The 27542-nt window shown below is 38.2% G+C and overlaps 1 protein-coding gene and 1 pseudogene across 1 annotated transcript in view; both read right to left on the bottom strand.

The window, feature by feature from the left end:
* Positions 1-1514: 1514 nt before the first annotated feature.
* Positions 1515-27542, bottom strand: part of VAV3 (vav guanine nucleotide exchange factor 3) — a 363845-nt gene continuing 337817 nt past the window's right edge. The window contains exons 25-27 of the mRNA XM_069479072.1: positions 23829-23958; positions 4401-4552; positions 1515-3733 (exon numbers count right to left, since the gene is read on the bottom strand). Coding sequence (XP_069335173.1) covers positions 3692-3733; positions 4401-4552; positions 23829-23958 — 324 coding nt within the window. The 3' untranslated portion in view covers positions 1515-3691. The remainder of the gene's footprint in view (positions 3734-4400; positions 4553-23828; positions 23959-27542) is intronic.
* LOC138390960 (small nucleolar RNA U3) lies at positions 6857-6994 on the bottom strand (annotated as a pseudogene).

The raw sequence follows: 27542 nt of genomic DNA, 5'->3' as shown, positions 1-27542 counted from the left end.
CCGTGAAAAATGAAGTGACTAATAGACTCACTCTAACTGATTATGAGCTGTGTGAAAATTCCATTTCCCTAGTCAAAATAATGTGGAGCTATTAAATTCAGCTTCTGAGATTGTTTGTTGGTATGCATATTAATCTTCCTGAACATATACCTTTCACTCTATCATTTCAATGCTGAAAATTAAACCATGTGTAAGAAACAAAGCATGAGCTTGCAATAGTACAGAATTTGGTCCCCGAGTATTTTATAGTTCCTAAAGGTAGGGAGACCAATATTCCTTGAGTTCCTACTATGTGCCAGGTTCTTTACCTGGGGCCTTTTTAATGTGTTATTGTTTATTCCTCGTAACAGCTCTCTCAAGCACTTTTAATTATGTCTTTATTACAGAAGAGGAAATTGATGCTCAGAAAAATCAATGGCAGAGCTGGGATTTGAACCCAGGTCTGACTGATGTTAAAACTTTACAAAGGCTAAATTCTCATGTTAACTAACAAATTAAGGGGGGCAATTCTCACCACAGTTGACAGCAGTGGTCTGTGATGATGTGATACAAGGTCTAAAAGTCACGTGAATATTAATATGTCAAAGAGAAGCGATAAAGACACCAAGGGAACCTGGCTTCTCAAATACATGGAGGGCTGTGTAACACACGGTATCATAATGACGATAGGGGGAATTTTCTGTTTCTGAGCACGGTTGTGTTGATGAAGTCAAGCAGAAGCTCCTACTGTGGAACTGGCCTTTCCTGGTCCTTAGAAGGAATGTGCCTCCCCCCGCCCCGCCTTAAGGCAGCTTCCACCCTGTGAATTACCTGCCGGCTTGCTCCGCCAAAGGAAACTTGACTCCAAGTCTCTCTGGCTTAGTGGTCATTATTTTCTAGTGCCAAAGCTGAATCAAAATAGAAAAAGCATAGCTCAGTTGGACACCAATCTCTCTAGGCAGTATCCGTTTGGAGTTTTCTTTCAGGGGGCAGGAGTAGTGGAATATTTCTGAATTGTGTATTAACCTTCAATTGTTTAAACCACTATTCGATGTCTAACAATTTCCTCTTGGCTAAGCAAGCTTAAAAACATAACCCAATCTGTCTCTTGCCCTATGAAGTGTGGCAGGATGGGGTAGTGGTTATTCGGGCTCTGGAGCCCGACTGCCCACGTGGGAGTCCACCTTGGACACTTACCAGCCGTGTGGCCTCGGGAAAGCAGCAATTTCCTGATGTATCTCAGATTCCTCATCTGAAAATGGAGACAATAGAGGGTTCTGCCTGCCGGGGTGTTGCTGGTCACACAGAGCACTTAGAACAGGGTGTGGCACACTGTGCACATATCATTAGATGCTATCTGCAACCTCTGAGTTTATTTTGGAGTTCACCATTCATAGCTGAGGCAGCATCCTGAAGCAAACCTGGCCAAAACGAGGGCCTGTGTCCCCATGTTAATCCTGAGGCTGGCAGATGCGAGTTACGGAATCATTCAATAAAAAGACAACTCAATTCTTGAGAAATCAATTGATGGCGAGTAGTAACTATTTATTGTATTGACATATTTACAAAATATTACAAAGTGAAACACCACTCTAATTTACCACCATATTACACAGGGCTGCATACAGGCAAGACAAAGTATATGGAAAACAGTTACTTCTGTCTTTGGTATTAGAACTCTACACAAATCCGCAGCATTTAAAGTTTCCAATACGAAGTACTAAACGTAGACAAAGATGTCATTGGTAATGTCACAAACAGGGGCGCTACTATCCTCTGCTAGGAAACCCCCAGGCCCATGAAATGCAACAGGAAGATCAAACACCATTTGCAAGGGGAGTCTATTGACTAAAATAAACAATACATGCTACAATACTGTGCACACAGGAGCGTTTCCATTTGTGTGAAGCTGCTCTCCTCATAACGACATTTGGCTGACGGTAACAGACAAAACATTCCCGAGACACGGAGCCACAGATAAGACTTTATGGGAAGGAATCCACTCCAACAGTACACCTTAGGGGGTGTAACTTTCCTGTACAGAACATTTTATAAAATACATTTTCATAATCATGTACACATATACAAAAACTTAACTGATTTTAGCAAATAATTGTTCTAAAACACAATCACAGTTTACATAATTCTGAGGTAAAGGTCTTGACTCTATCCTAGATGCAAAGGCGTAGCCCACGAAGGGCTCTAGCAAGGGGACGGGTTCACTGAACATCAAGTTCGGCACCCAAGTGACTTGGAGAGAGGGCAGGCACACCCACCGCATCTCAGAGACAATCTAAAATTTCAGAACTGAATGCTTCTAGTTCCGCTCTGTTAAGTTAATGCTTATAAGTTTTGTTTTCCCCAAATGCAAAACACTTTCTCTGAATCTTGTCAGAACATGACTTCTGCGATGGAGGAAATATTTCAGGAAGAGAGGGCCAAGTCAGTGACTTAACTGGGCTGCCTTGACTGGGGACTCTGTGCGTCCCAGGAAGAACATAATGAGACGCTTCACATAGAAAAAAGTAAAGGCTTGCTAAAACAAATGCACGGCAACATGGTTTTCCCTCCAGTTAATACACTCTCAGAAAGGGCTGCGGAGGGGTAGACTGAGAGAAGCTGGAAGCCCACAAAAGCCCCGATAACCCTCCTTCTGTCCCAGAAATGCATAAAGGACCCTGTTGGGCTTTCCTTACAAATTCCGCAACAAAGTTGTTTGTGCTCCAAGAAAATGTGGGAATCAGAAAATATTAATACATCCTAGGTCTTTTTTGGGGCATGAGAGAGCAGGGAAAGGCATGTGTTAATAGACACTGCCACTATAAAATGACTTCCATGAATTATGTAGCCCTTGATCTGTTTCTGTAAACAACGCCACCTTACTCAGGTAATTGGTAACTCCCCAAAATATACCCAGCCAAGATTATTTCATAAAGGCTACGCCGCCAAAATAACCTATGAAATCATGAAGGTTAGGAAGATTTAATATGAAGACACTCCCTTTTATGTGCTTTTGTTCACTTTTCATAAGGAAGTTCGCAAATATAATCAGGACATCAAATGAATAATTAAAACCCTTCAGGGATATATCACTTATGATGCAAACCTGAGCATTTATTTGCCTTTTATATTTTATCATGAGTAAAATCTGATCTGGGGGTAAAAGTGTTTGCTGGGTATGAGTCACCTTGTTGGACAATTTAAGACAAGTAACGCTGGATCTTTCCAGTAAGCTGCCCAAACGGCAGAACTCTTAATATTTCTTCAGACTGGGAAAAGCAAAATTAAACTTCTGCTTCTTTGTGTCACCAAAAATTCTGGTGAATGGCATGCGAGAATAAAGTAAATATGCGTTAAACACTTACTAATGGCTGGCCTTTGTGGTGTCTGACCAGATGAAGTAAGGAGAAACACGAACCAATGTGTGCGCAGAGGTCTTTGGGGAAGAGCAGCGTTTGGCTTTGCCCTGGTCCCTGACAATGACAGACTGGCAGGCTGTTTCTTGCACAGCTCTAGGGCAAGCCATTAATCTGTCAGTACCAGCATCTTTAGAAATCCCAGCATTAAGACTTAGGAGGAGTTAAGGAGGGAGGATGTTGAACAGCCAGAAATGCAGCTTTTTAAACACTTTAGTTAATTCACAATGCCGTGCAGGCTTCTGCTTATCCCTTCTCTGACATTTTTGGTGCAGGGCACAACGCTGGATTGGAATTTATTCATCCTCTTCCACATACGTGGATGGAAACCAGCCCACCTAAAAAAGAAAAGCAACCAACATTGTAACACGACTTTTTACCTGGCACTTCAAAGAATTCTACAGAGTATTTTGTTTTCATAACACCCCAATTAAGCTAGGGTTTTATGCCCGCTGTAAGTAAAGAAGATTGGTTTAACTGCTCTTAGAAGCCTAATAGAGTGAATGATAGAGAAAAAGGAATAAAATAAGCTTAAACGGTATTCTAATCCTCTAGCACACAAATAAATATGCAAATTAAATGTAATACTGGGGGCTCTACTGCATCATGATTCCTATTTCTGCCGTATAGCGGGATGAAAAGACAGAGGTACTATGCCCCATTCTCACCAATTTAGATCAGTAGCTCTTGCAGAGATTTTGCAATACACATAAAGTTTATGCTCTAAGGCTTCGGTGTAAAAAGAACTGAAATGCTCCTCAATTCTTTTCCAAAGAGAAAGCCACCAACTTGCTTGGTGAACTTTATTTATGCCACTAGTGTATTCATTCAACACATAACTGGAGAGTGGCTGGTGTGGGCAAGGTGCAGTCTCCAGAGGCCAGGGGGCTGCGGGCTGAAGGCTGCAACATGGTCCAGAGGCTTCTCCCCGGCACCACAATGGGTGGCAACCCCTGCCCAATCCCCTTCCTTCACGTGCACCACCACTCGGAGAGGACAACTCACCCTGCCGTTTACTTCTCCTCTCCACCAGCCGTTTGCACTCATCTTTGTGTAGATCTTCACCACGTCTCCTTTCAACAAGGACAATTCTCGCATATCTCTTGCACAAAAGTCATACCGAGCGATGGCGATGCCCAGCACTTTTGGACTCAATACTATAAGAAGATGATGGGGAGTCAGGGTTGGTGGGACGTTGGTTAACAACCAGAAGAACCTAATCAGATGAATGTTACTGATGCTATCAAATGCACAGTCATGATTTCGTTACGGACCAGCGACAATGGCAGAGCAGCTTGAAAGCAGCAGAATTGCTGTTTCAATTCAATCAGATGTAGGCAGATTCATTTCATAACATTTAAAGAACCACTGTTCTTTTTTCACATTCTTCATAAGAACTTCAAAATAGGGACTAGACTTTGTTAAAAATAGTAAATAAAATATTTATTTACTTATTTAAAAATAAGTAAATAAAAAACTGTTTAATATCTAAGTCACTATCTCAGGAGATGGACTCTAAAATAACTTTGGCATAAATTTCCTATTGATGGCACAGTAATCTATTTCTAACTAGCACCTTAAAGGTAAAGGTTTATGTTTTTATCTAGTAACTTTTTTGACTACTACTCAAAACAACTCTGATGAAAGTCTCCTGTCAAATCCATGTCATCATTTCTGGTTAAGTGGTACCTTCTACTAACTAGGCTTTTTATGTTAAAACTATTTGGGGAAAAACTCAGTTATTGTTTTATATATAATTCCACTTATGTGAAGAAGCATGAATCAGGTCCAGAAAGAACACACAAACACCATCCATATATCTTCTTCCTTTCAAACAAATAATGCCTTTCAGAAAACCTTTACTGAAGTATCTAACCAGAAACAAGATGTCAAGGTGTTCACCTCCTTGGTTCATTTTTTTCTTTTTTGGATGGTAAGAGAGGAACTAACTTTCTCCCTGTCTCTGCCCACCCTGTTCTGAAACGAAAACTGTATTCAAGCTGCACATGTTTGTCAGTCTCTAGTGTTTCATAACACATTTTATATTAACTTCTCTACCTGTTGCTCTTTGGGGTTATAAAGTGTTTTCAATTATATGTTCAGTGATTCTGAGAATCACTCATCTGAGATTGGTGGGACTTTATAAATCTTAAATGGTAAAGGAACTTAAGTGTAAGAAAAAGAGACAAATGGGAAACGCCACCCATCTGTATTTTTAATAGTTCCCAGTGCCCAGGCAGCCAAAGTTACGACCCATGTTACCCTGGACGAGCCTGCCCACTTGGTGACAGGGATCTCCGGCCTATTATTCATGGCTTTGTAAGGACAGAAATTTTTTTTAGTCTCCAGGTGTCGATCATAAGATAAACGAATGGCAATGCTGTAGATTTCAGAACTGTAAAGGGAGTGAAAATAGGTCATTTTATTTTACTGTTCAGGACACAAACCACGTTAATAGTTTTCTTACTGAAAACTGTCTCATTGCTGGGACACACTACTCTTAAAGTCAGTGCACATAAAAACCCCCCTGTGATGGAAAAGCCCAATCATCACCTTAACTGTGTGGCCTTGCACAGGTCTCTTAACACCTCGAGGCCACATTTTCCTCATCTATAAAATGAAACGTTTGTACTAGATGACGTCCAAGGTCTTTTTAGTTCTCAATTCTATGATTTTATTGGGACTTGCAGGTTAATTTTTTAAAATGTACTTTACCTAGCCATAATGTCCTCCCTTAAATGTCACATAAACAGCCATTATACTCTCTGGCTAATGATGGAAATCAAGACCAAAATGCCTCTGCACAAACTGAAGAGGGGAGAACTGGTGGCCACCGGTCATCCTTTCAAGCAAATGTGGACCAAATTTGACTCTTATATTTGGAGACAAAGCTGAGCTTCTGATCCTATTTATTTTCTTAATGGAAATACACAAACACTGGCTTTTCTCAACTAAAATTCCTGGTCCTCAAGGGAAAAAAATGATTTTACTTTTTAAAGGGGGATGAAGGGAGCACTTCAGCCCCCTTTATCTTTCCAAATCCCCATCCCTCCCCAACCTCTCCCCAACAGACACATCATAAAATGTCTCACTAAAATACATGGCATGAGCACACACGCAGAAACCAGGGAAGTGAAATGTCATGACAAACAATGACTTTATGACAGAGAAAAGTGCATGGTGGTAATGGAACTCGAGGGACCGTCTGTGAGGAGATGTGTCTATATGAGAAGCCATACATAGAAGTCAAAATATTTTATTTGCAAACAGAAGCAAGTTGAAGAGACATATAAAAGCAGTAAAGCAGTACCTGACCAGAAAGGAGTGGAAGAAGGGGGAACAAAGCTGTAGTCTGGAGGAGTTACAAAAGAAAAGCCACAGAACAAAGAAGGGGCTTAGAGAAACAAAGAAAAAGAAAAGCAAAAGAGCATTTAGGTATTGGCAAAGAAAAAAATCTTAATACAACTATTTTGTCATCTGTAATCAAAAGAAAATTGTCACATCAACGTTGGAATACCAAGGTTCGTTTTTCATCCACTTCTTTTCTGTCACCATTTCTAGTAACAAACTATAGAAATGATCCCTGAAAGTATAGTCTTTCTATCACCATTTCTAAATGAAGAACAAGCCAAACTTATACATTTCAATTGACATGAGTTTTGCAATTCAGAGCTTTCTATCCTTTTCTAGGCAAACACAGCATACCCACTCCATGTTGCCATCTTTGAATCCCATCCATCCAAGGATGGCCTCCTCGTGATGTGCCCAATTCCCACTTTGTTACATCAGTAGAAAGGAGGATCCTGTAAATTCTTAATGTAAAAATATGCTTCACATCAAAACTAGTATGAAGAAGTAAGAGCCTGCAGGATGGTGTCAATGAAACATGCAGAATCCATAGAAAATTTTAAAAAATTACTCATATGATTTGTTAGGAACCACCCCCCATCAACCATGCACATGGCTAGCTTATTTTCAAAGGAGGGAAATTCAATTAGAAACAAAAATACTCTGTATCTTATCATATCTGGAAAATAAAATAAATATATCCTCCATGTTGTACGGATGCACAGGAAAGTTATAGATATGTGGAAGCTCAAAACCTTTTCATTTTACTCTTAATAGTAAGAACTAATAACATTTATCAGATGGTTCTGAAGTGTTAGATACCATGCTTAATGTGTTATGTCAGTATTTCAATTAATAATCACAATAACTCTAAGAAAAAGGTACTAACTGTTTTTCCCCCTTTACATCTGAGAAAAACCTGGAATCCAACCCAGGTAGTGTGACTCTAAGGTGCATGCTCTTAGCTACTGCTGCACTACTTTGCACCTACCACTGTCCTTCAGGTACCTCTGTGGGCACCTATACAACTCAACCTGCTAATACCAGGGGGCCATTGCAATGTAAAACGAAGGCATGGTTATATATTTTCTCCCAGTATTTATTCCCCCCTTCTTTCATATAATAGATTATTCAGGTGGGCTATGTTTGCCCAGAAAAAAGACTACATTTCCCAGCCTCCTTTGCAGTTCAGTATAGTTACATGACCAAGTTCTGGCCAGTGGAATATAAGCAAAAGTATAGCAAGGTGGCTTCTGAGATCTTTCCTAACAAGACAGTGGGCGCCTTTGCCCTTCTTTATGGTTCGTTATTGTATCCTGCTGTCTGGAATGCGAGAGCTATCATCTTGGTGCCTGAGGAAGAAAGTCTCACCTTCAGGATGACAGAGCATGAGCCCGAAGGAACCTAGGTCACTAAAGATTTCATGGAATAGAGATGACCTGCCCTTCCCTCCAGCCCTGGGCTGCCTACTTCCTGGATTTTATGGGAAAGCGAAATAACTGTCTATCTTTATTTAAGCCAATGGCTTTACGGGTTCTGTCACTTGCACCTAGACCTAATCTAAACTGTTACAAAAAGTTTTCTACAACCAATGATGAGGTGAAAGTGGGCTAAGCCAACAGAGAATGAGTTCATATAACTTTCTAATATAGTCTGCCTCTTTTCAGCCCAAATCATTACCATACTTTTGCTTATATTCTACTGGCTAGAACTTGGTTATGTAGCTACACTGAACTGCAAGGGAGGCTGGGAAATGTAGTCTTTTTTTCTGGGCAGACATAGCCCAACTGAATAATCTATTATATGAAAGAAGGGGAGAATAAATACTGGGAGAAAGAATTTAACCATGCTTTCCTTTACATTGCAATGGCCCCATGGTTAGCAGGTTGAGTTGTATAGGTGCCTGTAGAGGTACCTGAAGAAGAGTGGTAGGTGCACAGAAGAACTCTGTGGCTTGACTTGAGAGCCACAGAATTCTTCCAAAGTTAATACTCTCATCAGGAAGGGTTTCTAGCGGTACCTAAGAATGGCAGTACCTTATTAAGGAGATTCCCAGACACCACTCAAGCAGACTGGCCAAAGGAATTTGGAGGGAGTTCAGTTATTCTTGGAATCATGGATCCTGGAGCCTTCATAATATTCACACTGATACATCCATGACACATTTTCTTTTTGTCATGAATAGCCTCTATGTTTACTTTTCACCTACCTTGAAGTATATACCTGTTGATAATCAAGTTTCTTTTCTATCTCATTGCACATTCACAGTACATTTTTATTTTAAAAGATAATGATACATGCCATTACAACTAATTTTACAATCAGCCCAAGTCATTACCGCCATGCAATAGGACTGGTACACTTTCATTTTCTTGAGCCTATTATATACCACTGTTAGAGAGAAGAGAGGATGCCCTCTCTAATTTAACAAAGTAAATGGTGCACACCTAGCTCTGTATTTGGCAGAAAATCTGGTGCCAGGATTCCTTATCCCATGTCTCTGAGAACTTACATTAGAAGCTCTCGTTTTACACATTACTTCTGATAGGTATTAGAATTTTCTCCTTGAACTGTTTTCTAAGTGTCCATCCTTGATTCTCTCTTTCAGACTATTTTATTCATAAAGAAATAAAAGATTCTATTTTTCCAAAATTTCTAATGAAGGTAATTTAAGCTAAGTGTCTGAATATAACAAGAGATAAGTTCACTCTAGAAGGAAGAAATGAGAAAGCAATGAAAACACAATTAAATGCAATTTAAGTAACCTCAACAATAGGTAGATAAATTGGATTAGATAACCTGTCTGTAATCTTAAAATATCTTACACATTTCAAAAGTACTATGAGTAATGCTTCACCAAAGGACTTAAATCTCTGCTTCAGTGACATAATATCAGGGTGCTACCCTTGTTTTTCATCTATCCCTAAAGCTTTATAATCATTTGCATTCATATCAAGTAGCTAGAATTTGAATCTTATTAAATTTTACCTAAGACATTATAATTCCAACTAATTCCTCATGGTTGGCTGTGGCTCCTCTACTGGCTTCAGTCTAAACTAATTTTTTTTCCTGATGAATGGGACAGATTCTTAGATATGCCTTAGCTCCTCACTGAATTCCATTCTGTGACTTCAAATGTGTTCATGACACTGCTTTGAAGTACAGGCATTATGTCTGATTTAACCAGTCGAAAACCAAACTCATATTCCCTATAATCTATTTCAAACTCCTACTTCTCTTCCTTTCAAGAACTCCACTATCCTCTCTGCAAACCACCCGTGCAAAGTCAGTACACTGGCCCTTCCTGTTCACTCTCTAAGCCTTCTTCTTCTGCAAGATGAAGTTAATCCTCCACTACTTCTCAGCTGCACCATCCCAATCCAGGTATTTCTGCCATTTGTAACCTCAGACAACTGCCTCCCAACTGGTCTTCTTGCTTTCAACTTTTCTCCATTCTGTTTTAAATACTGCTTCCCAGCTACTCACGCTGTGTAGATTCCATCATGCCATTTGCTAAATTATGAAATCCAAACTCTTGACCAGAATTCCATGAAAATTTGTAATCTGGCCACTCCTGCCTTTTAACCACATCTATCATAATCCTCCCACATTAGCTCTCTTCACCCAGACCAGCTTCCTACTACCCTCTGAGGCCCTCAGCTACATTTCCAACTCAAAACCAGCTCATTCTGGAATGTTGCTCCTTCAGGTGGCCTCTGCTAACCTTAACCTCCCTGTCCCGAAAGCCCAGCTCAGACCCCTCCCAGGAGCCTTCTGTGACCATCCAAACAACACTTGGCCCCTTCTCTGTCCTTTCCTAGTCATCTGTTCAGCACTTGCATCATGGCACTTTCCACCTCTGTTGTTTAATTACTGCCTGTGCTCTCACGTTGTAGCTCCAATTAGACGTTGATTTTGGGGGTGGGGAGGCCAGTTCTTATGTTGCTTCCACATCCCCCACAGGATGAGGCCCAGTGCTAAGCGATTAAAGTTGCTAAATGGACAAGTATCTCGACAGGGTATTTAATTTTGCAAGATGTTCATGTCTCCTCTTCCTATTCATTTAGCTCATCTTCTGCTCACTTAACCTGCTCAGTAAGACGTCCAACAAAGGCCGGCAAAACACAAAGTAAAGAAAGTGAACTACATTCAGGTTCTATTCCCCAGGCTTCCTGAGAGTCATAATCTATCAGTGATATTCCTACAATAACTAATTTTTTCTGAGATGAACAACTATTAAATACTGTATGCCTCATAGTATTAGCCAGATTGTATGTCTGAGGAATATCCTAAGGAGTAGAAGGTTAATCAGTTTCTCCTGCCATCCAGCTATAGCTCTCAGCCAAACATTTTAAAGATTGGTAGGGATGCTTTCTACTTTCCTATGCATTGTAGCATGACTTATTGTTGCCACTCTTCCTATATATCAATGTTCATTGCCTTTGGGTCCTTAATTCCTTTGAGTTGGAAAAACAGCATTTGAATTCCTGCCACCTACTGAGACAACAGTAAAAGATAATATGTTTCCCTAGGAAAGTATGGATTTAAATCTAGATGTAAGTAATATCCAAATAAGGTATTTGACAAAAATATTTTACAGAATGATTTAACCTGTAAAATATATTTATATCCATACTGAGAATGTATCTACCTATTTCCACACACATACACAGAAGCATGGTTTTTTCATCAAACTCCTTCAACCACACCATGAAATCCCTAATGTGAGAATTATTGGTAGATGCAGGTTCTGGAATAAAATTAGAAAGAGTCCATTAACAGTGACATTCAAATGGGAATGTTGAGGTGATCCTCATCTTCTGGACCCTTTATTCACTGCCTGATATAGATAGCCTGCCTGCTAGTTTTATCATGCTGTTTTGAAAGCTTCTTGAGCAAGAACTCTTTTATTCATCGGTATCCACTTAGACAAATCAATTATTGAGACCATTATCATTGAAGTAATCGTTTGCAAACTACATGCTTCCTTTAAGGGCCTAACTTTCCTCCTTCTTCAAACACTTTCAACTCCATATTAGCACAGACAAGGGCGAACCTTGTTCAGGGAGACCACCACACTGAAACAGGTCTCTGGTTATTTTGTCTGTGTGGGATACTTAGCTCTCAACTGGGCTAACATGCATGGAGGCATTATTAGCAAATGAGTGGCTCCTAATTTAATGACTTAATGTTTCCAATTAGCAACTATTAAGAGTACAGTCAAATATTAGTTATCAACTTTTCTAAGTTAAACAAACAAAACCTGAAGTACTAACATTATCTAATGGAAACAAAAGTTATCTGTAAAACAAATAAATTGGGAATAGAAGTTATCAGCATAGCCATAATAACTGACTGACAAATCATTAGTGGATATTATTCAGTTCTGAGACTTGACTGAGAAGATAAAACCACAGAATACAGAAGAATGTCAATTAAAGAAAAAAAGAACACAGTGTTTACAGTATGATAAAAAAAAAAAGGACTAGTGACTTGGTATCTGATGCCTGTACTTTTGTTGTCAAGGCTAAGCATTGCTTTTGAGTATTATGTTCTGCCTTAATCGGGTTATTAATTTTTATGAGCAAATGAAAATTTACTCAATTTTCAGTAACATTTGAAATTTGTACACAGTGGAGACCAAGCTCAATCAACACTCTTCCTTAAGGTACTGGCTATCAAATCCTGAAGTATTTTTGAACTAACAATTATCCATTGCATGTATCAAAGAACATTACCCTAAGCATTTGCTAACTATTCTCTGGGATAGACATTACCTAACACTCAGCTTTTAATTGTAACAAGCACACATGTTCACACTCATTTTTGTAACAAAAGGTTGTTAGTGAGAATATCAGGCCATTGGACCAATGGTACCATCAACACAGTGATCACTTGGGTCCACACCCAGCAGTGGCCCTAGAGGTTTTCCTAAAGAACATGCTCCTATGTGGGATGCTTTGATGAGCAGTCTAGGAGGTTCTTTTTGCCAAGATTGTCTACAGATGGCCTAACAGCAGAAAACATGCTGAGGATTTAATGAATGTTTAATTTAAATTTGTGATCCTTACCCTGATTTTATTTTAGAACTCAGGCACATCTTCTATTTGGACTCCCAGAAAGATTCACAGACATAGTATCAAATATCTGTTTCCCTATCTCCACCAAATAGACTAAAAATCCCTTGTTTAGTTTTTATTGTATATTTTATACGTTATCACTGAAAAAAACTAGGAATAATTCAGATTTCATTTAATTGAATGCTGACATGTGGTAAGCGAACAAATTTCTGTTGACCTGAAATTCAAAGACATAACAAAGAAAACTTATGTCTAGGAGTATTCAAAAAAATAAACATCTACTTATAATAGTATTCAGTGCTACACAGTATACACATATAAAGCCATTAACAAGAAAACAAAGTAAGTATAAGGTCTTTCCTATAGTTATAGAAAATTAGATCATTTGCCATTACACAGGGATTTCTGATTATTTATAGGCATATGGTTTTTCAGGAGGTGAACTTGATTCTAAATTTCCATTCTTTAAAAATAATTGGCAGACATTTATTCAATTACTAATGTGCCAAGGACTGTGCTAAGATATCATAGGAGATATAATAAATGGGCAAGGCTCTGACATCAAAGGAGGTTATAAATTAGTGAAGAGATGGATGTAGACAGAAATTATATAAAGATACAGAAATGATTCATTCTGAATTGCAAATGCTATGATTAGACTTTAGTTTCCACTGGAGCCCTAAAACAAACCCTCCAATCTGCCAGTTGCTCAGGCCAAAACCCTTAGAGTCATCCCTGAGTCGTCTTTTACTATTATACATCACATCTGATGTGTCACAACCTCCTGTTGGATCACCTTCAAAAATATATCACCAAAATAGCTACATGTTGGTCCAAATCACTGTCATCTCTCACCCGGATCGCCGCACAAACCTCCTCACTGGTCTTCCTGAGCCTGCTTTGTCCCCTCTTCCCATGGTCTTTTTTCTATCTAGAAGCCAGAATAATCCTCTTAAAACTTAAAGTAAGACCATATCTCTCCTTTGCCTAAATCCTTCCAGTGGCTTCCCATTTCATCCAGAGTAAAAGCTAAAGTCCTTTAGGGTCTTGCGTGATCTGGCCTCCTTTACCTCTTGGACTTCATCTCCTGCTACTCTTCCTCTCGCTCCTTCTGCTCTGATCACATTGCACATGTCAGACATGCCCCTTCCTTAGCACTGGCTGTTCCTTCTCTCACCACCTTGAGTTTTTACTCAAATGTAACCCTTACAATGGGGCCTACTCTGATGTCCTATAAAAGAGTCATGGACATATGCCACTAGTGTCACGTGGTGCTGACAGAAACAGGGCTTATTGGAGAGGCAACACATAAGCAGAGAAGTAGGTAGAGTGCGTGCAATCCCTCAAACTCCCATTGTCCTACTGCTTATACTGGGCAAAAGTGGTCTGCATACACCGGGGTTAAAGTTTCAGCAGCCTGCTCTACATAATGATAGGATATTTATGCAAGCTTCTAATAATAGAAGCTTGCTGGTCACACAAGTGACCTTGTTAGACAAGGTAGCTTCTGGAGCCAGTGGCTGGTGTCAGCCTGTTCTACTGTTGAACTAATTCAGAACTGTTGAAACAGCTTGCTGCTATGCTGCCAAAAAGAAGGAAAATGAGACTCCAGTTTTGTTCTTCATCATCCAACTAGCCTAGTTAAAATCATAAGCTATCCCCAGCACTTCTGAGTACCATTATCTCAGTGTGTTATTTTCCCAGAGCACTCAGCAACTTCTAACATATTACCTGGTTAATTATTTGTAGTGTATTATCTACTTCGCCTACTAGCATGTAAACTCCATGAGGGCAGGGACTTTCATCTGGCCTACTCAATGCTATATTTGCATAGTGCCTGCTTTGAAGTAGGATTTTGGTTATGATCGGTTGAATAAATGAATGAATGCAGAGACCTAAGGAAGGGTTTATTGGTGAGGATTAATAACTAAAGAAGAAATGAGGAAAGTAGTACTTAGATTCATTCAAATATTCATAACTGTGCCCTTTGAGGAGGAAGGATAAGGAGAAGAGGGGAAATTAACTGGGAGAGAATGAGTTTTGAATAGGGAAAAATCTGAACCAACAAGTCAGACAAGATTGAGGAACTGTTTCAGATTCAAGGAGACCGAAGAGTATGATAACTACATGTAACATGTGATCTTGGATTGAATCGTGGAATAGGGTGAGGAAAAAACACATATATATGCACACACATGTATGCATATGTATACATAGTAACACATTTTTTATATATGTTATAAAATATGTATATATATGTTGCTATAAAGATGTGAGTGGGACAATTGGCAATTTTTGAATATATTTTCTGGATTGAGTAACAGTACTGTATCAATGCAACTTTCTGCTTTTGATAATTGCACTGTGGTTATATAAGAGAAGAGAATACCTTTGTTTTTAGGAAACACATACTGAAGTATTTATCAGTAAAGTGGATTGTGTCTGCAATTTATTCTCAAATGGCTCAGAAAAAAACACAGATTAATAAACCAGTCATCAGAACATGTTAACATTTGTGGAGTCTGAATGAAAAGTGTATGGGAATTCTTTGTGCTACTCTTGCTACTTTAATTCTGAAATATTACAGAATAAAAAAGTTTTCAAATGTGGATACCCATTTTCTGGCCATGTCTAAAGAATTGGGAGGAAGTAGCCGCATCCTCCTTTCATCTGCTCCAGGTGAAAGGGGGCTTGGTGCACTGATTTCAAGGCACACACAGCACTGGGGGGTACTCAATAAATCATCTTTGAAGCCTTACCCCTGACCTTGTTGTGTTTGCTTATTTATTCACTCACTCCTTTATTCAACAAATATTTCTTCCACCCTTACCATGTGCCAAGCCTGTGCTAGATGCTGGAGTTATTATAATGAATAAGAGACAATCTGGTGGACAGGAACAGATAAAAACAAATACCATCATCAATAATCACAAATTTTGATAAGCCTTATGAAACCAAAGCACAAGTGCAAGGGTATGAAAGGAGGGCCCATTTACCCTGTGGGGTCACAGAAGGATTTTTTTGAAGAAGTGACATTCAGGCTAAACTTAAGGGGTCTGTGAGAGCTGGCAGGGTGAGGAGTGGTGGACAGTAGGGGAACTGCACAGTGAAGAGGTCGCTTGGGTGAAGGCTCTCAAGCAACAAAGAACCTGATATATTTACGGAATTTAAAAACAGTCAACGTGTTTGGAGCATAGTGAGTGGCCTTTGATGTTTGCAATTGGAATGGACTGAAGCTTTATAGGCAGAAAATAACATGAACTGATTTACATTGTTTTAAACTCTCACTGGCTACTCTATGAGGAGTGGCTTGGAGCGAGGCAGGGACAGAAAGGAGAATAATTAGGAGACTATTGCAGATGTTCCTGAGAGGGATGAGGGCAGTTGGGACAAGAGTGGAACAGTGACAGTGGAGGACAGTGGGCAGATGTGAATATATTCTAGAGGTTGAGTTGATTGAATAAAGAAGTTGACATAGAAGTAGTACAAGTATGGTACCCAAGTATGTGTCCTGGACAAGTGGCAAATGGCGAAACCACTGGCTGACCGGGAAACAGAAGAGAGAGAACAGGTTTAGAAGAGAAGGTAATGCATTCAGTTTTGCACAGTGTTTCAGCACCTGTGGATACTCGGGGGTTCAGTGAGCAGTTGGCACCAAGGAGAGTGGTCTGGGTTGAAGGCAGAATTTTATGAATCATACATTTCATAGTTGACATAGAATATAGTAATTTGAGAATTACAGTTGTTTGTATATAGGTTTGATTTCTTCTGGTATATTGTTGTCTGGAGCCCTAGGGACCAGGATTCCTTGTTTGTCATTCTCACTTGCACTTTTGCCCAGTGCCTTGCATGAAACAGGTGCTCAGAAAGGATTGAATAAGTGAAGTCAGAAACTAAGGTGCACGTGAGACATAGCAGGTATTAGAGTGCTAAGCTGGTACTGAAGAAAGCATAGAAAGATCGATAGGTTTTAAAACAAAATATAGATCGCCATGTTCCTTTTGGTGTGGTGACAGATATGGTAGCCTTTTGTCAAGAAGGCTATTGTCAATTCTTGACAAAAGGCTACCATGGGTCATTGGGACCATACAAATAACCTTGCAGGAGGAAGCAGAAGTCAGAGCAGAGCCTGGGCTGCCTCTCCCTGGGTATGGTCTCTTTCCTTCTGCCCATGTGTCCCCATTATTCTATTAGCCATCTGACAAGGTGCTTAGGTTTCATTTTTAGTCAGAAGCAGGGACTTGGAGAATTTGTGTCATATTTGTTTAACTCAATATAACATAATGTAGCTTTCTTATTCCTGGTAATTCCTGAAATATCCTAATATTTCCTCACTACTATTTATTAGTTACCTTACGGTATAACAGGGGATGGTATTTATTATGTCCCCGCATACAGAGTCCTCAAACATCCACTTAGTTTCTCCCCTCTTGCCCTTCTAATTCAGTACGCCTGTATTTATCTGCCCTTATTTTCTGATCTCATCTTATCCTCAGCCTTTCGTCATCTTTTCCTTGGCCATTTGGCACTTGGGTTTGATATGATCTAATTGTATTTTGGCAACTTAAATATTTGTTTTAATCCCATTGTATTAGTTCCTTAGAACCACTATAAAAATTATCACAAACTAGGTGGCTTAAAACAACAGAAATTTAGTCTCTCACAGTTCTGGAGACCAGAAATCCAAAATCAAAAGTGTTGGCAGGGTTAATTCCTTCTGGAAGCTCGGAGGGAGAATCCCATGCCTCTGTCCCACTTCTGCTGGCAGTCTTTGGCGTGCCTCGGTTTATAGGTGCATTACCCCACTCTCTGCCTGGTCTTCATGTCACCTTCTCCTCTGTGCATCATCTCCCTTTCTCTTCCCTTATAAAGACACTTGTCATTGGATTTGGGGACCACCCCAATACAGGATGATCTCATTTTAAGATCCTTAACTTCATTACATCTGCCAAGACCTATAGTTCCAAATAAAGTCACATTCAAAGGTCCTGGGTAGACACATCTTTTCAGAGGGCCACCATTCAACTCACCGCAAACTTATTGTATTAATTTTAAAATTTTCTCTAAATTTTCCCATCTTTATTCTAATTTTTCTTTTTGCAGTGCATATAACTTGGAGTTATAAGAGGACTTTACATTATTAGAGCAGTCAGGTCATCAATGGGTGGGAGTTATAAGAGAAACATTTCCTTAATATTAATACAATGAAGTGTCATCACTGGATTATAGCTTCTCTACAGTGAAATGCATCGTCTTCCTGAGAGAAAGCACATCTAGCCAATGCAGGTTTCCAAGCAATAACTGCATAACCATTTGTCTGAAACACCGCATTAAATACTTGGTATGGAATAAAAGAACCTAAGAATTCTGTCTGATATCCAATAATTAGGTGATTGACAGGACACTGTATTTTTCAAACTCCTTTTACATATAGTAGATAGTGTCTCCAATGGAGCATTCCATGAGGCTCCAGCCTTGTAGGAAGTACCGTGAAAAGATTTCCTTTGTCAAAGAGACATATGTAAGAAATGCTGCTTGTATGATATAGTCTCTTCTAGGAAAGTTGACAGTTTACCTAGAGCTTCCCCAGTTCATTTCATGATACAACACTGTCTCATAGTGTTTAATGCTTATGTTATGAGTCTTAAGAGTTAGTATGTGTGAAGTACTTAGAATAATGTCTGGCACATGGGAAATGCTGTATGTTTTTGCTCCTCCTATTACTATTGCTGTTCCTGCTGCCACTTCCAGTACCGTTACCCAGTGTGAAATGTTACATTAGCCTCACTTGACAATTGTTCATGTATTTATAAAGTCCTTCTCCTTCTCCTTAGTACTCCAGTTTCACACTTCCATTTCCTGGGGTCCCGCTTTGCTCTCCAAGTATGCACATGATTCTGTGGGCTAAGTTAGTTATAATATATTGCTGGCATTTTATTTCCTTTCCCTCAGTATGCCTATGATGTCCACAGCATTTATAGTTCTTGGGCAACTGATCAACCACAGTTGCACATCTTCATTAGTGGGTCATGCTGGGCTTTCCTTTTTTATTTACTTACTTCAAGAGCTTTACTGGCCACTATAAGGCATTTTTATCCTGAGCCCGATGGCTTTAAAAATTAGTAACCAAGATCCAGGATCCCTTCAGAATATGGGTTACAGATATAAATTTCACAGATTCAGATAACTCCATTCAAAGCCATCTTTTTTAATGTTTCAAAGCTCAAAAAGCAGCACTTGCATTCTTAGAGTTTTTCTGCTTTTTTATTGTCCATCAATACTTTAATACTGTCTCAAATATATTTATATTCTAAATTAAAAACTGGTCTTAATGCAGCTAATACACTGCCTTATTAACTATAGTGCCCTCATATGGAAGCTCTGATCCAAGGATTTGGTTTTTCTAGTCTCTCTTGCTAGGAGAACAAACAGAAATTTACCTAAATTGAAAGAAATTCCCTTTTTTCATCCTAAAACTTCAACCAAGCTCCTAGTTGTCAAGATCAATGCCAAGAGCTCTTTTTTTTTACTGGTATACACAACTGATAAGCGCCTACCTCTACTGAATTCCAAACCTGCACAAGGTAACAGGTTTTAACTCTGCAACTCTCTTCTCTCCTAATAGCATTAAGAAGTTGAGTACAGATTCAACCGGGGTTTCCTTTCATTCATTCATACTTTCGTTCATTGCTTTATGCATTCAACATCTGTTGAGCTTCTACTTGCACCAAATACTTTATCTCATACGCGCGCGTGCACACACACACACACACACACACACACACGCCTTTAGTCTTATATGCAACATAGCTTAATGTCTGAACGATAGGTAGGAATGCCAGGAGAATTCTTTTTGTATCTAGGCACCTCAAACTTACCATCTACATTAACCCTGATAAAGGCTTTTTCAAACAAGGACCTTCCATAACATTCCTGAGAGGTGGTCATCAGGCTTTGCTTGAATACTCAAGTGACTTTATATCCACTACCACAAAAAGCACCCAATTTATTTTTTTAACAAAATGAAGTTTTTTTATATTAATCCAGAAATTTGACTTACGATAGCTACTTAGTATAGTTAGTTCAAAATAATAACCTTGACATTTTTAAAAAGTATAAACCAATTATTTTGCATAATGTCTTTCAATTTGGGTTTGTCCGATGTTTTCTCATGATTAGATTCAAATTATGCATTTTGGAGACTGGACTACCACCAAAGTTCTGGTGTGTCCTTCTTAGAGCATTATAGCAGGAGGTACGTGATATCTATCCGCCCTGTTACTAGCGATGTTAACTCTGATCACTTGGTTTAGTTATTACTATTTTTCCTTTTGTAATTAGTAAGTTCTTGTGGAAAATACTTTGATATATAAATATCATGACAGCCAAAAAGTTTTTAAAAATTACCCAACTCCACTCTGTGGCCTAATTAATTCCCCATAAATAAAAACTTGGGAAAATGTTTAAGGTCTGCCTCATGAGTCACAAAATAGCTAACTCTGCAACTTTTCCTAGTGTAATGATCTATTAACATTCTACCTAACCTCCTTTTCTCGTGCATACAACGAAAGAAACCTAAGATGCTATTTTTAAAAGAACATAAAAGAATCTCTAATCTCATTTCTCATTCATCAGATGAGAAAGATGAGGCCTAGACGGGCTAAGTGACTCACCTAAGGTCAGACAGCTGCTCAGGGGCAGACCTGAAAATAATTAAGTGTTCATTGTAGAGCAAGAAAGGCAAAAGTCAATTTAATGCCCTTCAAATACACAAGCCCTACAGGTATACCTAAAGCAATCTAAAGCAGGTTTGCTATGACCATTTTTCAAAATACTGGAATTCTTACACAGATCCATGGAGCCACTGCAGTTTCTAGGGAAAGCTCAAGAGCTCCCAGCTATGCCTGAGTTCTCCCTATGTTCTCTTCTCTTGCAAACACTCTTAAGTCATTCCAAAGACAAAGAGAAAACCCCATCATCCTGGGAAACAGCCTGAGAAACAACCTAGACAACATTACTAGGCTTCTAACCTAGAAATGTTACGCTCCTTGCTTAATACTTTGGAATCTTGCTTAATTCTAATCAATATCTTTTTACATGTTATTTTGCATCTGCATGAAGTAGTCCTGTCATAGCCTTATCGTATCGTACAGACTTGAAAACTAGTTGGTAATCATCCCAAGAACATTCTAACCTAGACTAGCCCAGAAGCAAGCAGCCTCCACAATGTCATGGGACTGTCTTTTCCAAGATGACTATATTGTTTAAAAATAATAATAAACAGTAGGTTTCAGATTAAAGTTCTATTCTCAACCCCTACCCAGAACACAGGATGGTACTGAGCTTTATCCAGCCTGCTCTGCATCCTCCAAGGCTTTTTAAAAGTAACGTAGATGCCAGCGCTCTGTCTAATCCAGTATCCCAGGGTGATACTGCCAGGTAAAAGTTATTTTTAGATGATATTTAGCAGCATACCTAAAGCTATGAACCAGAGGTAAGGACTATAAAGACATCCCGCACAATCTTTTTGTACAGAACAAGTAGTATTTCCTCCTCATCATTTTCTGGGAAGTACGACATGCATAAAAATAGAAGCAGTGTTTTCATTAAGGGTTAACCCTTAGTCAAGACTTGGTATAAAATAAGCAAGTTATATTTAAAAATCATAAAAGCAAAGATATAAATTGCTATAAGAGTTGTAATTTGTAAATTTATTCAAGCTTTAAAAATATCGGAAAGTGTATGCTGTGTTAGAAGCAGCAGCAGCAAGAGTAGAGAAAGGAGAAGAGAGAGCACCAGTAGTAACTTTGATGGGGTGTTTCCCACGCACGAGCACTATGCTAAGTGCTTTATCTAGAGCACCTCATTTAGTCCTCAGAACCACCTTAGCATTCCTCTCATTTTATACAAAGTTAGTATAAAGTAAATGAAACATTGGGATATTATCATAAATTTGATCTAAGATTATAATCCCTTTTTGTGTTAACGAATGAATAATCTTCAAATGTTACCCATCGTGCAATCATTGCTGACTGACCTAACTCACACCCTCACTTCTTTCTGGTCACTTTATGTGAGCTCTTCCCTGATTACTCTGCACAAAAATATCAAACTCCTCTAACCCAGACATGCCTGAGTCTCCCCATTGAAATGTAAATTTCATCTTAAAGGCAAGGACTTTGTCTTCTTAATTGCTATATCCTAGAACCAGAACAGTGCCTTGTGTGTGTTTAATAAATATCTGCTGAACGAATGAATAAACGGACAAAGTCAAATTATAACAAAGATTAAATTTTAAATGAATGATTTGCTTTTCCTTCTTAAATACAAAAGGGTTTTAGTGGCTTGGCTTAAGTTGCCAGAGTCTCTTAAAAAGATTGGATAGGGAAGTTTGAACTCATGGCTCCATTGATTGAAAAATTTCCCTGAGCCAGCATGGATATTCAAAGTCATTCTATTTGCTATGCTTAAAACGAACAAACAAAAAAGGCCTTTAATTCCCTTCCTAGTTGCTAAACAAGTTTGAGTATTAAGTACTTCATTAAACACTAGAGACAAATTTTAAGTTAGGCAACTGCATTCACTGCTGGACAACAGTCTCTGAGCCCCCACACGTGCTGAGGAAGTGCCTGGGAATAAACCACACAGCGAAATATGAGGGTTAACAACCTTTCTACCTAACATGGGACATCTATCCTCCCTGTTTGTCCACTTGTCCCTCCTAGGTTCTCTAGAACTAAGTGAACAACTCAAATAGGATCTTTCGAATAACTGACCTCCCTGAAGACTCTTATTATCTCTTGCTGCTGGGAAGGCGAAGGAAAAGAGAGTTGAAAATTACATGTTTCATGATGGGGGAAAAGTCATAACTTTGATAGACTTTTGGGCTAAAAAAATACAAAGATAAAATTTAATAGGTGTTTAAAGCTTTAACATAAATGTGTTCTTGCTACTTTCACTACACACACTGAGACATCTATCACTGATCACTGTGAGAACAGCTCTTAAGTCATTCAAAGCGAAAAAAGCCTATCAATTGATGGCAAAAATTACATTTTTATTTGCTTATATTGAAGTGTATGAAGCTTTACTGATGTTGTTGGGACCCTTAGCGTTACCTGTTTCCCTTTCAGTTTCTGCTTTTAGGGGAAAAAAAATAAAGTTATATGAAACAGATGCAAATTCTTTCTTCAAATACCTCTAGATATTACAGTTTTGCTTAGGCTAAAGATTCTAAGAGTAATAAAATTGTATTCATTTCTCCCCCAAAACAGTTTTTTGTAAAAAATGATATCAAAATAGAGGAATGAAATCACAGTCTTCACAACATTTTCCATCCACAATGTTCTCTTCATATGCTACATCTATCTCCAGGAAGATTATGTAACATTAAATGATGAGAAAAAAAGTTTTTGACTTGGACTCACACTCAAAGTATAATATGCTTTTGTTCCTGTGCTAATCTTTTGTAATTAGTTTTGGCACAGTGCTCATTCTCAAAGAAAGTGGCAAATGTATAGTTTTAGAAATACTGACATCCAAGAAAACATGTTAGTCACTTCAAAATTCAAAATATAGTCAATGAAATAGACTCATAAGCAGATCTGAGATACTAGGCTAACCGGGAGAGCTGTGTACCAGCCCTTGTTAAATACTATTATTCAAACACCATTATGAGGGTGAACATTATGTGTAAGTTAAAAAAAAATTTGGTTAATATAAAAGTCAATGAAAAGTACAAAATTTACATATTAAAATATCCTTTATGTTTCTGATGGGTTTTTAAATACAAACATAACTTTTAATTTGGCACAAAGATCTTTAATAAGACATGTTCAGAAACCTGTTGGCCCATCTGATTCTGCTTAGCTCTAGAAAAAGTCCTTGCTCAATACATTAGCATATTCATTGGTTATCTTTCAAAATCTGGACTGAAGATGTTTAATGTTATTATGTCTCCAATCCTTAAGTGACAGCAAATCTTATTCTCAATTTTAATACTCACAGCTATTGCCTGCTCTGTTACCCCTCTGTCCAGCTGAATGTTCTGGCTCCTTGTATGGAAATTGTAGAGTTGTATCTAAGGTTCTGAATCCTTCTTTAAGAGAATGATGCTTGTAGTACTCCACAAGTTCCTTTAGAAAAAAGAATCAAGGATTATTTTTGATAAGGATACTTTCACTCTCAAACATGCAAACTTCTTAAGACATAATTACATACAATATAAGGATGATCAATTTAATGCTAAATTTTCCATACATATACAGAAGAGTAAGTAAATGATAATGTTTCTCTGCAGTCTGGATATACATGACACCTACATAGTAGCTGTCCTTGTTACTCAGGCCATTTATAATATAAGTTACCCCCTATTGTCATTCACAGATAGAGAACATCCTGTTAGTCTTTAGTCAGATGTGGTAAATGAAAAGAAACTGTATTAAACCTCAATTTCAGAGTAGTAATTATTGTTCTTATTTATGAAATACTTGCCTTTCTAAACAAAAATAAAAGGAACAGCTGCTTGCTGAATATATAGCAATTTCTAGTTTCCTGCATTTTCTTTCAATACGACAGAAAAACAAACTTGATACTGAATGTACTTTTCCATGGTAAACAAAAGTTGATAAAGCACAAATGGTACTTGATATTGTTTCTGGTTTATGATGATGAAATGTTAGTGCCCATCAGAGCTCTGTATATTATCTGCTACATACAGAGGTCAATAATGTGGTTCTTTCCGATTTCCTGTAGTAAAGAATTTGCCTTAAATACATCCAAGTCTAATGTAATAACCACCCACCATCTTTCAGACTAAAGTTTCAGGAAATTTCTTTTCACATGTTGGTTTCATAAATTATGCACAAACCTGAATCCCTCTACTCTAAACAGAAGTTGAGTAATAATTCATAAAAAAATGCATCTTATTAGATGAGTACTGTAGCTATAAAGTTTCTTAGAAATATCTGGAATGAAAATAAAAGCAAAATCACTTTTAACCTAATTATTAAGTGCTTCTAACACCTTTTTTTTAAAAAAAGAAAAGTGAAAAAGCAACTCATTTCTTCTAAAAACCACACTGTCATTGACTCAATACCTCCATTCAGTGGTTATGTTGAAAGGTCCCAAAACCAATCAATCAGGCCAAAAATACTCAAAAGAAGAAAAAGAGAATCATCAATGGTTTATTATTTATGACAAAACTTGGACAAGTTGTAGAGTGTATCATGCTGGGAATTTCAGGGGTCACAAAGATTATATTGATAAGGCTCCTGCCCCTAGGAGTTCTCATTCTAGAAGGAAAAGTCTAAACGCAAGAGAGAGACCTTCACTGTGTGTGTCCAGTGGGGAGAAGAAGGGAAGGTTTTGTGACAGAGGTAACTTGGCTTAAATTGAAGAACAGGTAAAATTACAAGAGCCAGGAACAGCAGAAGGATCGTTTTAGGTAGAGCAGCCAGGCTAGGAACAGACATAAAGGGAATAAAGTAAAGACCACATTCATAACCTAAAAGCAACATGGTTTGGCTAAAGCATTGGATAAAGCCAGTGGAGGTTTTTCAATCCCCACACCTGTGATAAACCTTTTCAGAGACTATCACAGAATAGGCACTGTGCCTGAACATGTGAATAATCATAACAGCTACCATTGTCCCATGAGCCAGGCTCAAGAACCTTATGAGATGGGCCTTTTCACCATTGATGCTCGAATCTCAGTGAGGTTAATAAATATAGCTGGTGTATGTCTCCAAAGTTTGTGCTCTTAACTACAGTCTACTATTAGCAAGTAGTACCTGGAAAATGTAAATTTTAAAAAAGGGAGGGAAAAGAGAAGTCGTATTTGCTAAGTGCCCACAATGCACCAGGAACTTTGTTTTCTTAGGCTTAAGATGCCAGAGTCTCATACACATTATATCTATAATTAAAAAAAATATATATTTCTTCCTTTCTTTCTTCTTTCCCTGGGCCCAGATAGGGGTTCTTGAAAAAGTAAAAGAATTTGGAATCAGACCAACCTTTAAAAACAAAGAAAAACAATAACAATAATAAAATACCAGATAGAATTTTATATCCTCAAAATGGCTTCAATAATCAGAATATGGCATTTGTATGATAGTGATTTTTAACACGGTTTGCAAAGACAAGGTCTAGAATTAAATTCTTCTTAGTGACCAATACAGTTATTTAAATTTAAAAAAATACAAAGCAAAATTTTGTAAGGTTTCTGGAAAAACTGTATGCATATATATTGTGTCACTGATACCAATGGTACCAAAGAGTTGTTCTGTCGTATTTAAATTGAGTAAAATGTGCTATTTTCTTTAGCAGTATGAAAACAAACCTGAAAGGAATTATAAGCCAATAGCTTTGAACTTGAATGTAACTTTGCTATAGGTAAGGTGAATTTTATGAATTTTGCTATGAATTACTGTGAATTAAAGTTTATGTGAAGTTGGCTTGAAACCATAGAATTATCATATTGAAAAGGGATTTGGTGATCAGTTAATACCCACCTACCTCCAAATTTTATGGAAGAAAAAAATAACTTTCTAGGCCTAGGGTCATGTGGCTTAGCAAACTGCAAAATACTCATCACTTCACTAAGCATGGGAGAGATTTTAGTTCCATTTTTACAGTCTTAGGAGAGTAAATCTCCCTACATGTTTCTAAGGGGTAGAATTAAATAGTGCCAACATGGATCTTTTCCAATTCATGCCTTTATGCTTTCTGTATTTTAGTCTAATCCACCCTTGCTTTAGCAGTCATTGACCTTCAGGTACAACAAGTAAATAAGAAGACTCTAAACAAAAGAAATCGCTAAGCTTTCCTTATCTCACACTGACACAGCAGTGTCACCAATTCAAGTCTCTGTGAAAAATAATGAGTGAGAGCCAGTCGTTCCAATTACCAAGGAAACGGGCAATGGAGACAGTTTATAAACCGCACTTGGACACGGATTGCCTGGCATACATGAAAATTAGAACAAAATTAATGCCTTGTAATCCGGATGCAGAAATCCATTTAGGATTTTAATTTAATGACTAAGAAAAACAAAGATTTTGATTAACCAAGCTGTTGAATCCCAGGGGAAAGGGGTTAGGTTATGACCACCTATGGCCAATCTTCTCTAGGAGAAACTGGTTAATTTCAAACAAGCTCTGGAGTTTGCTTGTATTTTACATCTTTTCCAGATTAAGATTTAGTTCCAGAGCCTACTACATTTCAGAGGTAGAGGAGTATAACTTCAACACCAATAATAAAAGGACACTGAACTATCCTTAAGAAACAACTCAAATCCACAGACCACTACTTACTTCCAACGGGAACTGACACCAACTTGGGAAATGGTGACTACTGGAGGTTGCAGGATCCTGATTTTAAAAAGCCCCTCCCTATACCTATTCACCTTCTACTTCCTTCCAAAAGGTCTGGTTACTGAAACATGAGCCATTCCTTCTGACGAAATATCCCTGTGGCATTTCCCAGCCAAGGTCCAAAGGACTGAACTCTCGTGAGCGTCTTGGTACACATGTATTTACTAATGTGTAAGCTTTTTTAGAATGGTTAAGTCCTTTTTGAATCCCCCCCAAAACCGGTGATTTCATATAGTAAAGACTCAATATAAATTTTCCCAACAAATAAACAGAAGCAAAAAGAAGGGTCAGCTCCAAACTAGTTCAGCTGTCTCTTCAGCAAATTTTACAGTTATTAGCTAAATCTG

Source organism: Eulemur rufifrons, chromosome 8, assembly GCF_041146395.1.
Source record: "Eulemur rufifrons isolate Redbay chromosome 8, OSU_ERuf_1, whole genome shotgun sequence".
Classification (NCBI taxonomy): domain Eukaryota; kingdom Metazoa; phylum Chordata; class Mammalia; order Primates; family Lemuridae; genus Eulemur; species Eulemur rufifrons.
This window is presented reverse-complemented; position numbering and strand designations above follow the sequence as displayed.